This window comes from Oncorhynchus clarkii, chromosome 2 (genome assembly GCF_045791955.1).
Source record: "Oncorhynchus clarkii lewisi isolate Uvic-CL-2024 chromosome 2, UVic_Ocla_1.0, whole genome shotgun sequence".
NCBI classification, from domain to species: Eukaryota; Metazoa; Chordata; class Actinopteri; order Salmoniformes; family Salmonidae; genus Oncorhynchus; species Oncorhynchus clarkii.
In genome coordinates this window covers 26,500,922-26,516,828 of record NC_092148.1, presented here as the reverse complement: position 1 = coordinate 26,516,828, position 15,907 = coordinate 26,500,922, and the positions used below count along the sequence as shown (strand labels likewise).

General features: G+C 39.8%; 2 protein-coding genes across 3 annotated transcripts; one reads left to right on the top strand and one right to left on the bottom strand.

Annotated features, from left to right (window-relative positions):
* Window positions 1-1,141: 1,141 nt before the first annotated feature.
* LOC139380608 (type-4 ice-structuring protein LS-12-like) lies at window positions 1,142-2,701 on the bottom strand. The gene is made up of 4 exons (XM_071123456.1): window positions 2,634-2,701; window positions 2,187-2,255; window positions 1,777-1,894; window positions 1,142-1,437 (listed from the first exon to the last, which is right to left on the bottom strand). The coding sequence occupies exons 2-4, from the start codon at window positions 2,230-2,232 to the stop codon at window positions 1,164-1,166; spliced, it is 438 nt and encodes a 145-aa protein (XP_070979557.1). The 5' UTR covers window positions 2,233-2,255; window positions 2,634-2,701; the 3' UTR covers window positions 1,142-1,163.
* Window positions 2,702-5,077: 2,376 nt separating this feature from the next.
* Window positions 5,078-8,768, top strand: LOC139380601 (RNA-binding protein 8A). 2 transcript variants are annotated; one of them, XM_071123431.1, is made up of 6 exons: window positions 5,078-5,161; window positions 6,011-6,070; window positions 6,212-6,289; window positions 6,495-6,631; window positions 7,772-7,908; window positions 8,226-8,768. In XM_071123431.1, the coding sequence occupies exons 1-6, from the start codon at window positions 5,095-5,097 to the stop codon at window positions 8,272-8,274; spliced, it is 528 nt and encodes a 175-aa protein (XP_070979532.1). In that variant the 5' UTR covers window positions 5,078-5,094; the 3' UTR covers window positions 8,275-8,768. The 2 variants fall into 2 exon arrangements, with proteins under 2 accessions (XP_070979532.1, XP_070979541.1); XM_071123440.1 differs by having other exon boundaries at window positions 5,082-5,155.
* The last annotated feature ends 7,139 nt before the right edge of the window (window positions 8,769-15,907 follow it).

Here is a 15,907-nt window from a genome sequence, read left to right as displayed (position 1 = left end):
AGTTATAGCCTACTAAATCTGTAACCGTGACTGTATATTAGTGCCTTTTCCTGAGTTTTTGTAACCTTTTCTTTTTCTATGCACTTTGTAGTCCCAGCATGTCCCTATTATCCAGTCAATTCAACAGAGATACGGTATCATCAAGACAAAGGACAAGCAAAACTATTTCACCATTTATCTCGTCAATCAGATCAGATTTTCATTGTCATCTTTGAGATTTTATGCATTAATGAGTGTGTGTAGTTGGCCTAGGCCACAGTCAATGACATTAATATAACAATCTAAATGTAGCTGACGCTAAACTCCATCCAATACAAATTACATTTAAAGAATATTAACAACTCGGGCTCATAGACAGGGTTGGGGAGAAACTGATTGCATGTAATCATGTTATCTGATTACAAAAAAAGTACTTCCAGCTAAAATTATATAATCATATTACAGATACATTTGAAAAACTAGATGATTACTCCTTGGATTACTTGCTTGCGAAAAAAAATGTGTGACCCTTTTGCTGTTCTCAATGACATTCAATTCAGCCTTGAAAAAAGGCGCAAATTTAGCTTGTTCCACCTGAGCGAGTCAGACCATGAATCAGAGACCACAATGACGACACACCAAATGCGTTTGATGGATCGTTTTTGTCTTCCAATGCCTCTTAAGGGGAAAGTAATACGATTACATTACTGAGTATGGGTAATCCAAAATTACTGATATTTTTATTTTTTTTACAGGTAACTAGTAACTGTAACGGATTATGTAACAGATTATATTTAGTAAGTAACCTACCCAACTCTGTTTATAGGCTATATGATAGAGTGGCCCAAAGGTCAGTATATCAAAAACAAATATTGACTTGCATTTCAATAAGCACTTCCCATCAAATTCCACCCAGAAATGTATCTAATTTCAACCCCATAATTTGACTTTGAACCTTCAATAAATTACACAGCAGTACACAGTGCATTCATTTAATCTGCAATGTGCCCATGTGAACCATAGAGAAAACAATCACAGACAAAATGGTCATCTTTCAAGCCCTTTATTGGTGATGTCAAGAGAAGGAGACGCAGGTGAAACAGACAGAGGGGAGATGGTTTTTCCTTTCTATGGTCTGGGCTGAACCAAAAGTGAACCCAAGCTATGGGGATGTTACGTTAGCTTTACTGGGGTGGGAGGAGAGCCTTGGTTTGGTCAACCACGGTCTGGAAGAGCTGCTCCATCTGGGCCTGCAAGTCATCAGCCAGAGGCTTGAACTGGGCCTGCATCTTGTCGACCAGAGGCATGAACTGGGCCTGCAGTTTATCAGCCATGGGACGCACTTGGTTCTCGATGTCACTGACAAAGGATTTCATCTGTTCCTGGATCTTCTCAGCATGCTCCTGGATCTTGTCGGTCAGAGGCGTGATTTGAGTCTTGCCCTCCTCCAGGTAACCCCTATGGGTAAAGAGACACACTTAGAGAGACGTTTTCCAACAGCTGTAAGCTCAGGGAGCAAGCTAGCTTTAAAGCCGACTCTATGGTACTGATGTGAAAACAGACATGTTTTAAAGGTAATATCCCTGTCAAGTACAATGTTACGAATAAATCAAATGAATAGTAACAATTTGAATGAGTGATCTATTTAGAATGACTTGATATCTTAAACGTGAAGAGATTCAACTCCATACAGAGTTGATGGTACTTATTTTGTTGATCTGCAATAAAATCCCCCCTCAAGAGAAGTATTCTATTATATTAAATTCTATTGGAAGAGTGTTGTGGTCAGTGACGTACTGAGCCTGGCTGATCAGCTCATGAGACTTCACTTTCTCAATGGCGTCCTGGAAGTACTTGGTGAGAGTCTCGATCTCAGCAGGGATGTCACGCTTCACCAGGGAACTGGACTCACAGCCTGTCATACACACACACAGAAAACCCACTTAGTTACACACACTCACTACACACACAGTATTGTGTTCAGTCAGAAAACAAGGATGGATGTAGTTATGATTGAAGAGGTTATAGATGAGCAGAGGAGTAAAAGGCTTGATTTTCAAATGCATATTTATCCTCTGAATTACCTTGTTTAGCAGTTATGCGTTACTCAATTACTATTCATGAGTAGTATTAGGTATAAATGCAGATACGATAGAAAGTCAAAGATTTTTCTTTGTTGCGGACCAATTTATGTAATGAATTCTTACCAATGGCCAGCACAACAACAAGGGCAGCGACGATAGAGAATTTCATGATTGCTAATGGGCAAGGTGGATCTACAGGAGAGGAGACAAGAGGATTAGGACAACAACAGGGAGTTTCAGATGCAACATTGTACACTACATGGCAATTGACACTCTAAGATATTCTATTCACTTTCAGAAGTTGCACTTATCCTGGTATCCTGGTGAAACCAGGTAAATGTGATGAAACTGACCACATTTAGATCTCAGTAGAAATTGGTATCATATTTAACCATGTAGTCATAATGAAAACTTTACAGTACTTAGATGTATCTCTCTTGAGGCTACTACTAACAAAAATACACACTCAACACTCTGTATACACACAATAAATATGAGGCTACACTTTTAAGCGTTAAACCAATATACTGAGACATTGGGATCAGACAGAGAAAACCATGGAAGACTTACCTTTATTTCTGGGGGTTCTTGGACCTAACGGTACCTTGTGTCTGGGGCCAAGGGGTTTTATAGCTCCTGGTGGAGAAAAGGGGCCTGGCCCAAATCTTATTGGCTACTACATGTAAGGAAGTGAACTGAGGTGGAATGTGCAAATGTGTAGTGTTGGCTGATGAACCTTGATGTGTTGCCTGTCACAATAATGACACAAAGTCCAAATGTGTGTATTGATTGGGTTCGAGATAAAGTGCTTGCACCACAGTTAAAACACATAATACTGATTGAATAAAAAAGTGACATTCAATCCAACCTATCCTGTCATCCCTTCATTGTGTATGCTTAACGCAATCATTAATAGATTAGTTCTTTCTTGATTCATTTTTGTAAAAAAATTTAAAGATGCCCATTTTTTAAAAATGATTTGGGCATGCATTTTAGGTTACCCTCGTCTTTTAATTTGGGTTCAACTATACGGCAGTTGGAAGTTACATCATTTTGTTGTCCCCCCTCATTCATTTGTTTCCAATGTTTTGAGGTTTTATCAACTCGTTTTCTAAATGATTGGCAGAGCTAACATTTTTATAGAAAAATAACATTGGTTTTGGGGCAGTAACTCCCAGCATCACAAATGAGAGAAGCTTGGTATTGTGCGTGTTAACCAGGGTTGAGGTCCATTCGAATTGAAGGCAGTAAATTCTAGTCTGGCTGATACAGTAAACTTAAATTACAATTCAATAATTGGAAAAGGGCATCTGATGTCAATGAGTTCTCAATCATCTGAAAAGGGGATGCTATTTATGTCAAAAGTTTTGGAAATGTTCAATTCAAATAACTTCCTGAATAGCTAGTCTTTAATACACAGCCATGAAACACACATTTCTTAGAAAAACACTGATAGTAACATGACTGATAACGCCTTTTCTACTTTCCAGGTCAGACATCCCTTAGAACAGTAATATCTGTCTATCAGCGATTGCCTCACTGCACATTACCACTGTTACAGTTCCAGGCAGAAACAGAGGGCCTCAGATAAACCCATCACATCAGGGGAATGGTAGATGCATTGTTTGTATATGAACTTGCTATTCCTGAGGACATCTATTTCGGTTATAATGTGAAACTAATGGGAATTGCATTGTTTTATGGTTTGGTTTAGGTCAGTTGGAGTCAGAAAAAGAGCAAACATTTCCTGTTCAGTTGATAGATTGAGAACAGAGATATTGGTATGTGCTCCAATAGTCGCATGCTATAGTTTAACGTGGAAAACGTCCCGATTTTTCTGTACTGTTGGATTATCTTTCTCTACTGGGTAATCTAAGGTAATGATGACACATATTATCATTCGTACATACAGCAAGAATGATCCTCTTTGATATAAAGACGATCTTAAATGTAACACATTGGAAATACATAAGATATACTGTATATAAATTGCACATTGCTTGAATGAATATGAATAGAAAGAAACGTCATTAAAAAATGTAATATGACTTCATTCATTATTTTGCATCTCTCCAAGCAATGCAATTATCTCAGGAAATTAGATTGGCTGGACCAGAGATCCCAATGTGAAATAGTTCACATGTGCCAAAGATGTTGACTGAACAATTTGTCATAAATATCACCCTCCTCCAACTCGTGGATAAAGTTGTTTTTGTATTTCCAAGTTCTTTCATTATTTTTCAATCTCTGCATCTTTCTTTGTATGAAGTTTATGATTCACTTAAGGGAATGCAATGTTTAGCTAATTCTGCCCAGTGCAGGCAAAGAAAAGACAGCAGTCACTGCGTAGGCTGATGTGAAAAGATTGTGCTGAGATTGGTAGTTTCAGCAACTTTCTTACAGAAAGGCACAGCCTGAGGAAGATCTCTCTCTCTAGGTTATTTTGATTTTTTTTTTTGCTGACCTTTTCCCAAGGTGTTGTGATGTGTGTTGTGCTGTCCCTGCTCCGGCCTACATGTCAAAGCATTTGCATTTAAGTCATTCAGCAGATGCTCTTATCCAGAGCGATTTACAGGAGCAATTAGGGTTAAATGCCTTGCTCAAGGGCATATCGACATATTTTTCAGCTTGTCAGCTCGATTACTGCTGGCCCATTGATCTTAACTGCTAGGCTACCTGACATTTGCATCTATGAAATTTAACTACTAAATATAAACTAACTGACAAATATAAACTAATATAAACCAACTGACAAATAATTCAGTGGGACCAATACATACCCATACCCATATATTAATGTATTAATTCAGTTTTCATTATTTCACATTTCTAAATATATATTGGATCCTATTTATATCCTTTCTATACCGTTTCTGATAACCGAGGTGTATTCAATGGTCGTATTCCGCTGCAAAACGTTTAGCAACAGACGAAACGTTTTGAAATCGGAATCCAACTAATGAATACACACCAGGCAGCGATACTTCCCGGATATCGTCAACGTTCACGCGCAAAAACAGGAGCTAACAACATGGCTGACGTACTAGATCTTCATGAAGCGGGAGGCGAGGACTTTGCTATGGATGAGGATGGTGATGGTAAAATTTATGAAACAGTAGTTCTGTGTTGTTGTTTTTTGCTTACTATGGACTCGCTAAAAATGCGTATTTTGGGAATTTTCGGCTAACTGAGTGAATAGTATCCGCAAATCGTGGATGCGTGTTGCCTGTTGGGCCTTGCAGCCATTCAAACATGCTAGTTGGCTAATGCATTGTTGGTAATAACTTTTTGAGTTGTGCCTATTTCGGTTAGAAAATAGGTGTTAGCCAGCGAATATGTATATTTGCCACTCTTCGAGGAACTGAAAGAAGGTTTCGTTTGGCATTGTTAAAATATGGCGATTAGGTTGTGAACTAACGCGTTAGCAAGCTATCTGGCTAACGTAACGAACACCAAGGTAGCTATGTAGACAATACATTTGTTTGGAAACTACGAGGTCAATGTTAATAACTCGCAAATTACATAATCAGCCTTTCTTGTGTCGACTATTGTAAATTGATGGCGATTAGTGTGCGCGCTAACGAACGTTAGAAAGTTAACGCTAGATGTACTACTAACTACACCAATCCAAAGAGTAACGTATCATAACTACTGTTAATAACGTTAGCTAACACCCTTTCAATTTGTGACCAATCTACTTTAGCAAACGTTACTACACCAAGCTAGCTAATTAATTTGTTTGTAAACCGTGGGGTCACGGTTTACAAACGTTAGCTATTATTACTACTATTAAACGTTAGCTATTATAATTTTTTTCTGTATAAAGTTACTGTAGCTAGCTGTCTTTTACTAACGCGTTAGGCTATTTATTAGTTATACTCTAGGTAAGTCAGTAGTTATCATTTTTTTGTTCACTAATGTGTTTCTGTAATGTCTTCATTCCCCAGACAGCATCCACAAGTTAAAAGAGAAGGCAAAGAGGAGAAAGGGTCGAGGTTTTGGTTCAGGTGAGTCAGCACTGCAGTTCTAACTCCTAACCTGGCTGTATTCTGCTTCTCCAATTTTTCAATAGTATATGGACAGTGTACAATTATGTTTTAGGTGGGATGCATGATGCAATTTCTTCCCTTTGTTCTCTGCTGTGCTAGAGGAGGGAGCAAGGTCCAGAGTGAGAGAGGACTATGATACCGTGGAGCAGGATGGTGATGAGCCAGGTCCTCAGAGATGTAAGTGTCATGATGAAGCTAGGGTGGACAGTCACTTCTGAATGGGGTGTTGATTTGAAACTGTGGTTTGTACATTGTCCAAGTTTCAAATGCTCATTCCAATATGAGTTTAATTTAAATATTGTATTTATAAGCAGGTGGTAGCCCTAGTTAACCATAGAGGAAGTTATTTAACACGGACATGTTTGTCTTTTGATTCTCTCAGCTGTGGAGGGTTGGATCCTTTTTGTGACTGGGGTACATGAAGAGGCCACTGAGGAGGACATCCACGACAAGTTTGCGGAGTTTGGAGAGATCAAGAACCTACATCTAAACCTGGACCGAAGAACAGGTTACCTCAAGGTTAGGCCCAATTCCCATATCTACACAGCACATTTTAAATTAGGATTTGTTGCTTGGTCAGTTTTGACAGGATTAATTTGCCTGGCTAGTATTGTAAATTTCATAATTGTGTAATCTGTTGTGCAATGCTCTTTTAAGCCACAAGATGGCAACAATACACTGGACATGGAAAAATGACAATGGGCCTTTTGTGACTTTACAGCTGAGCAGACATTAAAATTATGCTGTGGTGTAAAATATTTTTGGGGGGTTGTCTCTTTATATTTTTGACAACTTTTATTCCACTACATTCTTAAAGAAAATATGTACTTTTTACTCCCATTTTTCCTGACACCAAAAAGTATTTGTTACATTTTGGATGCTCAAGCGGGACAGAATTATGGTCCAATTCACACAGCTATCAATAGTAACGCGTTGTCATCCCTACTGGCTCTGATCTGGCGAACTCACTAAACACAAATACTGCATTTGTAAATGAAGTCTGAGTGTTGGAGTGTGCCCCTGACTGAAAAAAACTAAATAATTGTGCAGCTTGTTTGCTTGGTAAGGAATTTGATGTATAGCAATTAATTTTACCCCATGTATGACAATTGAGTACCTTTTTTCCCCCACCACTGTACATTTAAAACAAGATACTTTTTTTACTTGTCATTTTCTATTAAGGTATTTTTACTTTTACCCAAGTATGACAATTGAGTGCTTTTCCACCACTGAAATTAGCATTCCAACAATATCTGTACCATCATTAACTGGTTACTAAGTAGTGTGGTTGGACTATAGCAGGGCAACACTTCCTGTAGCTGCTCATCTCAACAAAGCATCACACATTCAGGGAATCCAATGGGCTGCTTTAGCATTAGCTACCTAGCACGACGACGCAAAAGCCTGTTTAATTAAGAACTAGCTGCATTTCGATCACACCAATCTGCCATTTTACGTTATGGGATCATTAGGAATACAGTGACACCTACCATGTCTGTATTGCGGTATGTTTTCCTGTGCTTTTTAGTCTGGGTTCAGAGGTACTCGTATTGACCTGCGACAGTTACGACAAGAAGGGGAAGCCCTATCGTCGTAATATGGCTATTTTTTTTACTTTCATCACTGACTCATGTATTTGCTCATCAACCCTTTTCACAGGGTTATGCGCTGGTGGAGTATGAGACATACAAAGAAGCCCAGGCAGCCATGGAAGGGTTGAATGGCCAGGACATGATGGGCCAGCCTATCAGTGTGGACTGGGGCTTCGTCAGAGGACCACCCAAGAGCAAGAGGAGGTGAGTGTCATAGAGTGAGCAGTATTCTGCTGTGTGGAGGGTAATTGTAGGGGTTTGGAGCTGTGAGAACACTTTAAACAAGTGGGCAAACCCAGAGCTAAGGGCTTCACTTGGTTATCTCCATTTCACATTTTAAGTATAAGATGTGACTCATTTGGGTCTATAAAGAGGGGAACAGAATGGTTGCAGTGGCTTAACTTGAATTAAAAAAAACAGATAAATTATTGATTCAAGTGTAGGTTTACGTGTGTAAATTTGTAGTCCTGTGTGTTCTAAATGGTTTTGTTGATTTAAAACCTTTCCTCTGTTCCCCACAGGGGTGGTGGACGTAGACGCAGCAGGAGTCCAGACAGGAGACGACGTTGATTCCCTCACATAGCGTAGTCCCAGTTCCAAGCAAGGGCTGTTGCTCTTGAAAGGTTTTTTTTTTTCTTTTTTCATTTGTGCTTTGTAATAGCTCTAACTTCACTGATGGCTCTATGGTAAATCGGTTTAAATTGCAAATGGTCCTGACAAGTGTGCTTTAGAGACAATTATTAGTTGTTCCAGCAAAATGGCAGGGCTGCCATTTTATTTTATTTTTTCTGAAGCAACGAACACCAAATGCACTATGATCAGTGAAACTTTATTGCATAAAAAACTGTTTTTAAGTAGTGGTATGTGTTTTCTTATGGATCTTTCTATTCTGTTTCAAGGTTTAATTTGGTTATGTTTTGGGCCCTGTTTCCCAAAAGTTCATTGTTATAACCATAGGATCCTTAGTTTTAATGATGAACATACTCTTTAATGTTTTTGGGAAACTGGGCATTTGTGCAGCTTTTTTTAATGTATTACTTGAGAATAAAACATTTTTAAGTGGATCGTGTGTGCCATGGTCATTTATGTTAGCATGGTAAATGTTTTTTGGGAGTGTGTGTGTGTGTTTACACTGAACAAAAATATAAATGCAACATGTAAAAGTGTTGGTCCCATGTTTCATGATCTGAATTAAAAGATCCCAGAAAGTGTCCATTTGCACAAAAAGCTTATCTCTCAAATGTTGTGCACAAATGTTTACATCCCTGTTAGTGGGTGTTACTCCTTTGCCAAGATAATCCATCCACCTGACAGGTGTGATAGATCAAGAAGCTGATTAATCAGCATGATCATTACAGATGCACCTTGTGCTGGGGACAAAGGGCCACTCTGAAATATTCCCTTTTGTCACACAATGTCAAAGGTGTTTCAAGTTGAGGGAGTGTGCAATTGGCATGCTGACTGCAGGAATATCCACCAGAGCTGTTGCCAGATAATTGAATGATAATTTCTCTGCCATAAGCTCTATCAAATGTCACTTTAGAGAACTTGGCAGTATGTCCAACTTACCTCAACTGTAGACCACATGTATGGTGTGTTGAGCAGGTTGCCCAATGGTGGCGGTAGGGTTATGGTATGGGCAGACATAAGCTACGGACAACAAACAATTAAATTTTATCGAAGGCAATTTGAATGCACAGAAATACGGTAACAAGATCCTGCGGCCTATTGTGAGGCCTATTTTCTTTAAAGGTATCTGACCAACAGATGCATATCTTTATTTCCAGTCATGTGAAATTCATAGACTTGGGCATAATGAATGTTTCAATTGACTGATTTCCTTAAACTAAGTCATTGATTGTTGAATTTATATTTATGAATGCTGTTTTGAGCCCTGAATGCTGATTGGCTGACAGCTGTGGTATTTCAGACCATATACCACGGGTATGACAACATGTATTTTTACTGCTCTAATTACATTGGTAACCAGTTTATAATAGCAATAAGGCACCTCAGGGGTTTGTGGTATATGGCCAATATACCACGGCAAAGGGCTATCCAGGCACTCTGCTTTGTGTCGTGCATAAGAACAGCCCTTGTCTGTGGAATATTGACCATAACACCCCCCCTGCCTTATTGCTTAAATATACAGGAGGTTGGTGGCACTTGTGGTAATGACTGGAGTGTGTTCGTGGGAATTACTGGAATGGCATCAAACATGGTTTCCAGGTGTTTCATGTCATTCAATTTACTCCATTCTGGCCTTTATTATGAGCCGGTCTCCCCCCAGCAGCCCCCTGTGATGTATCTACAGTATGTGTATATGAATCAGTCAACCTTTATGCAAGATAATGAAAGGTACAGTGTCTTATGAAAGTACTCATACCCCTTGATTTATTCCACAATTTGTTACAGCCTGAATTCAAAACAGATTAAATAATGTTTTTTCTCACCCATCTACACACAAGACAACATAATGACAAAGTGGAGACATGTTTTGTGGTGGCATTTTTCTGCTTTACCAAATGAGGAGAGTTACAAACTACACACCAGTCAGAGTTACATTTAAACTACATCTTTTTATTAAGAGCTTTGCAATAGCCCTTTTTGACTTTCAATGGTGCACGATCTCTAATAAACCATTGAAACGTACCAACAGAAAAGTACAAAGATCTTTTATAGCCAAGATACACCCCTCTCAACTTACATGACGAATCACAGATCTTAGGAACTGTTCACAAAAAAATACTTACTTGAGAGAGAGGAGTATCCCATAGCCAGATAGCATTCGTTATAAATTATCATTCAGTTTGTTCCCTAAGACGAGGTTCTAATCTTGTTCCCTGTCCTTCATAGCACATAACTATTACCTCATCCAAGGCATAACTCAATTGTCAACTTTAGATACTCCCATCTCAAGTAAACCCCCTCTTGACCCCACTCCTGGACAAGCTCACTGAGGGGAGTGAGCCTCTAGGTCATACACTATCCCAGGATAAGCACACAGACATTGTGGAGACAATTAATTGGTTCCCCATTAATCACGCCATCCCTTCAAATTGTTTTAGAATAGGTAATGACACATTCACATATGAAGGCAATGTTCCATTCTGTCCTCTTCCTTTTCTGATATTCCGCATAGCACCAGGGACATGTGAAAGACAAGCCTGACCTCTCCCCTCTCTGGGCCCCAGGTGACTGAGCCCCAGCTGAGGGAAAAGTGCAACTGCCAACACTATAGTCCAAAGGGATACATTCTAATGACAAGTATCTCACATAAGCATATTATGCAAATAAAACATCTTAATTATCTATGTTATCAGTTTTTAGAAATGTTTTCTAATTTAAATATTCACACCCCTGAGTCAATAGTTTGTAATAGAAGCACATTTGGTGGCGACAGCTTTGAGTCATCTTGGGTATGTCTATCAGATTTGTACTTCTCCCATTCTTCCTTGCAGATTTTCTCCAGCTCTGTTAAGTTAGATGGGGAGTGGCGGTGAACAGCAATCTTCAAGTCTTTCCACAGATTTTCAATGGGAACCAAGTTTAGGCTTTGGCTGGGCCACTCAAGGACTTTCACATTCCTGTTCTTTAGCCATTCCAGCGTTGCTTTGGCTGTATGCTTACTGTCATTGTCCTGTTGGAATGCACATTTTTGCCCCAGCCTAAGGTTGTTTGCACTCTGAAGCAGGTTCTCATCAAGGATTTGCCTGTATTTGTAAATTCACAGCAGGGATGCTGTAATATGTTTTACAGTAAAGAAAATAGTACTGTAAACTATATTACAGCATCACTGCTGTAAAGCAACATTACAGTATTAAACTGGCAACTGTGATGCCAGTATAATGCTGTAAATATACAGGGAAGAGTTTCAGTGCACCCTTCCTTACCAGTCCCCTAGTCCCTGCCACTGAAAAACATCCCAACAGCATGATGCTGCTGCCACCACAATGCTTCATGGTATGGATGGTGTTAAACAGATGATGGGCTGTGCATAGCACTTTGAATTCAGGTCAGAGTTACATTTGTCTTATGAGCTCAGTGCTTTTTTGCAATCTCCAGGGGCCTCAAAACAGTTGAGTAAATTTCTGCTTGCGCCAGTCAGTGCAGGTACAAATATTGACATTCATAAACTTGGCGCACGCCTTTATAAATCAGACCTGTTGTAAAATTGTGCTTGTGTGAACGAGCATTAAAACTCTGCCTAAAAACGCCTCCTTTCATATTTTATAACGGCAATAACGCCCTTTATTTGCTGTATAATTTGTAACTATTGGCATTAGGCTACCGTAGCCAAAACACAAATTGTTGTTTAATATTACGTTTATCAATAGATTATTGGGTTTATATGCCCTGCCTTTCTATAGGGTCTGACATTAAATAGGCAATGATGTCGCACCCCTATAGCACATGCTGCGGCACAGCAAAACTGCAGCCCATACTGTCAAATATGTTACTTATACTACCGGTCTATTTACTGTGTTGGCAGAATGTTTTAATCTTCATCAGTAATTTATGCTGTATCTGGATAATGAATGTGTTTCTTAAAGTAAATGCGTTTCTTGAAGTGAAAACAATGGCAAATTGTCGTGGACCTGTCAGAAGATCGTTTGAATTCAACAATGTTTTGCATCGACTTTCCCCCCCAACCTAAATAAAATAGGATGAACTGCCCGCGAATTCTGAAACATTGGGCAAGCTGCAAAATAATGCAATTACAGTACTTATTGTAGTCACAGTTCTATTTCTCGTGTGTTTTTGTTCTAGTTTGATTATTTATTTTATAGCAGGCCTACTATTGTTATTGATTACTGCATTTTTGGGAAAGAGCATTGCAAGAAAGGTATTTCACTGTACTTGTGCACGTAACAATACAAACTTGAAACGTGATACATAGGCCTACTTCAATGTAAAAGACCAGCTGTTAAATTCGAGTGTATATCGGCATTAGAAACCGCACTGCCTATGATATTGCAAAACTTGAAATACAGGTCAAATTAAATGAGAGATGCGCATGGTCATTTGTTACATGGCTTCTTCGGGAATATGAACCCATCATGGCCAGAAAAAGTGAGGAATATATTTTGCAATGGTTATGAATTAAAATAAATTGGGAAAATATTGCTGTCTAATCATTTTAGATTCTAAAAATAAAATCTAAAACAAGAATGGTTGCATTCTTTTTTTTTTTTTTTTTTTTTTTGAATTTTACCCCTTTTTCTCCCCAATTTCGTAGTATCCAATTGTTGTAGTATCTTGTCTATCTTGTCTCATCGCTACAACTCCCGTACGGGCTCGGGAGAGACGAAGGTTGAAAGTCATGCGTCCTCCGATACACAACCAACCAAGCCGCTGCTTCTTTAACACAGCGCACATCCAACCCGGAAGCCAGCCGCACCAATGCGCCGGAGGAAACACCGTGCACCTGGCCACCTTGGCTAGCGTACACTGCGCCCAGCCCGCCACAGGAGTCGCTGGTGCGCGATGAGACAAGGACACCCCTACCGACCAAGCCCTCCCTAACCCGGGCGACGCTAGGCCAATTGTGCGTCGCCCCACGGACCTCCCGGTCGCGGCCGGTTAGGACAGAGCCTGGGCGCGAACCCAGGACTCTGATGGCACAGCACTGCGCCACCCGGGAGGCCCGAATGGTTGCATTCTTGTTGTCTGTTTTCCTGTAAATTTTTTTTTTATGAATCAGCTTTTGCACAAAATACTTACTTGCCAGCGTGTGCATGGTCTAAAGTTTGCATGGAGGGACATTTGTATACATGTGAACGTTTGCGCGAAAACTATATTTTGCACATATGTACGGTTTATAAATGAGGCCCCTGGCGTGCTGTCATGTACCTTTTTCTCAGGAGTGCTTTTCATCTGGCCACTCACATAAATCCCAGATTGATGAAGTTCTTTGGAGACAGTTGTCCTTCTGGCAGGTTCTCCCATCTCAGCCAAGGAACTCTGTAGTTCTGTCAGAGTGGTCATTGGGTTCTTGGTCACCTCTCTGACAAAGGTCCTTCTTGCCTGGTTGCTCAGTTGGGTCCGATGGCTCGCTCTCTGGGTAGTTCCATTTCCCAATGATGGTGACCACTGTGTTCTTAGAAACATTCAACACTGTAGAAATTGTGTTATTCCCTTCCCCAGTTATATGCATCATCCAGTGACGATTATAGCATGTAAATATTGGTGGGGCATTTTTGGGATGCATGCCAGCAAAGCCTCTATAACACTAAAATACATTAATTGCACTATAACGGTGACAAACGGTGCCCACAAACTGTTAGGGCCTACATAAAGATGTCCCAACACCTTACCACTGCTACACCTGGCTATCAGCAGAGCCTTGTCTGGTAGCAAAGCAGTTAATTCAGCCTCATTTACTAACTTTTCAAAAAAACATAGCTAAGATAGCTGACTTGCTTAAACAAATGTGTTTTTTACTGACAATTGCGATGTACACACTATGGCATAAGGGGACTACGAGCGGATAAGAGGCAATACGTAATTTCGATTAAGACATTAATGAGCGAGCCAGTACAAACATAGTCAATATAACTATATATCAGCACTTTTGAAATGTACAGCGACAGAATTCAGAACATGGGTCGTTCTTACAGTATTCTCCCTGTACACCAAGTCAGAACCGTAGGATAAATAAAAGGGGGTATTTAAGCAGACAATGAAAGCTCTTATAATATTCAATGATGACATTTCTCTAAAACAGGCTATAGGTGCACCAACAACTCAGAACAGTAGGCTAAATTATGAAGGGAAAAGGGACCAAATTATTAGGGTGAGGCACATGGGCTACTAACAGCTTACTACACAAAATACACTTTGTATTACATTCTTATCTACAGTATACATATCTCCCTGGCATATTACATCATTTATGCAGCATCACACAATACATGTTTGGACTCACCTTGTTCTGTTGTGCTCACTTGAACAGGAAGGTGGGGTGGCAGTCTTTCATGGGCAAATTTTGTCATCAAATGTTGTCATCAAATTCTGAAATTCTCTGGATTTATGGTGCTTTCAAGACAACAAGGTTGAATCATGATGACGTCAGTGGTCTTCAGGTCAGAGCTCTAGAAAGAGGCCAGATTTCCGTCATGCAATTCAGAGAAAACTTATTTTCCCAGTCTGAGCTCATATTCTTCCAAGTTCCCAGTTGTCTTGAACTCACTGAAGTCTGAGATTTCCCAGTTCAGAGTTTCTAGTTGTTTTGAGCAAAGCAGAAGTCATGCTGGATTGACAGTTTGGCCAATGTTGAATGCTTATCATTTTATGCTTGGAAAAGAGACCCTTAAACCTATACTTGGACCACAAACCCACCCCCCTGAGTAACAGGCTAGTGATTGCTTTGCAATGCTTGCAGTTAGCCATTGATTCCTTCCAAACCACTCATTGTTGAATTTGTGATTTCCAACTTGTTGTGTAATGTTAATCCAATGACCAATGAGCACTGATAAGTTGTATCTATAATTTCTCTTCATTATCTCTCTTCATATGACAAGGATTGAAAATTATTTGCCAGTAGATTGTCGACTTGATTCATGATGACGACTTCTAGCTTGCTAGCTAAGATTTGGAAAATATGACGTTGACATGAATAGTCCAATCAAAGCTACGGTAGATATAACATGATTTGACATAATTTTATCTGTGGCCAATGACCTTGAGCCTTCTTGGATGGGCACTTCTAATGTAACTCTGGCAGCACCCAAGAGGCTTGACTTTCAAGCTCTACCCGTAGATTTTGCGTTGACATGGTGTCAGTGACAGGACACTGATCCAATCACTGCACAACTAGAGAACATTACCAACGATGCTCCATTTTATCTGCTGGCAGCACCAACACCTCAGAAAGAACTGCATTTTTGAGCTGCCTTACTCAAGAAAGCAAAAAAGAGACCATGTTTGTATGTGGCTTTATTAACTCACCTGCCCTGAATGACAGAATTGTTATGAGACCAGTGGCGACCTATGTTGGACATCTACGGACAGTTCCTTGAACTTCATGGTATAGTTACTGCTCAGAGGTGCACTTCTTCTTCTCCTTCATTGGGATTGGGTTGGCAGGTCGCATCCAACTTTTAGGTGCATACACCACCACCTACTGTACTGGAGTGTGAGGCCAGTCACAGCCAACCTACATTAACTTCCGGCAATTCAAAATTGGGAGAAAAGGTAAATA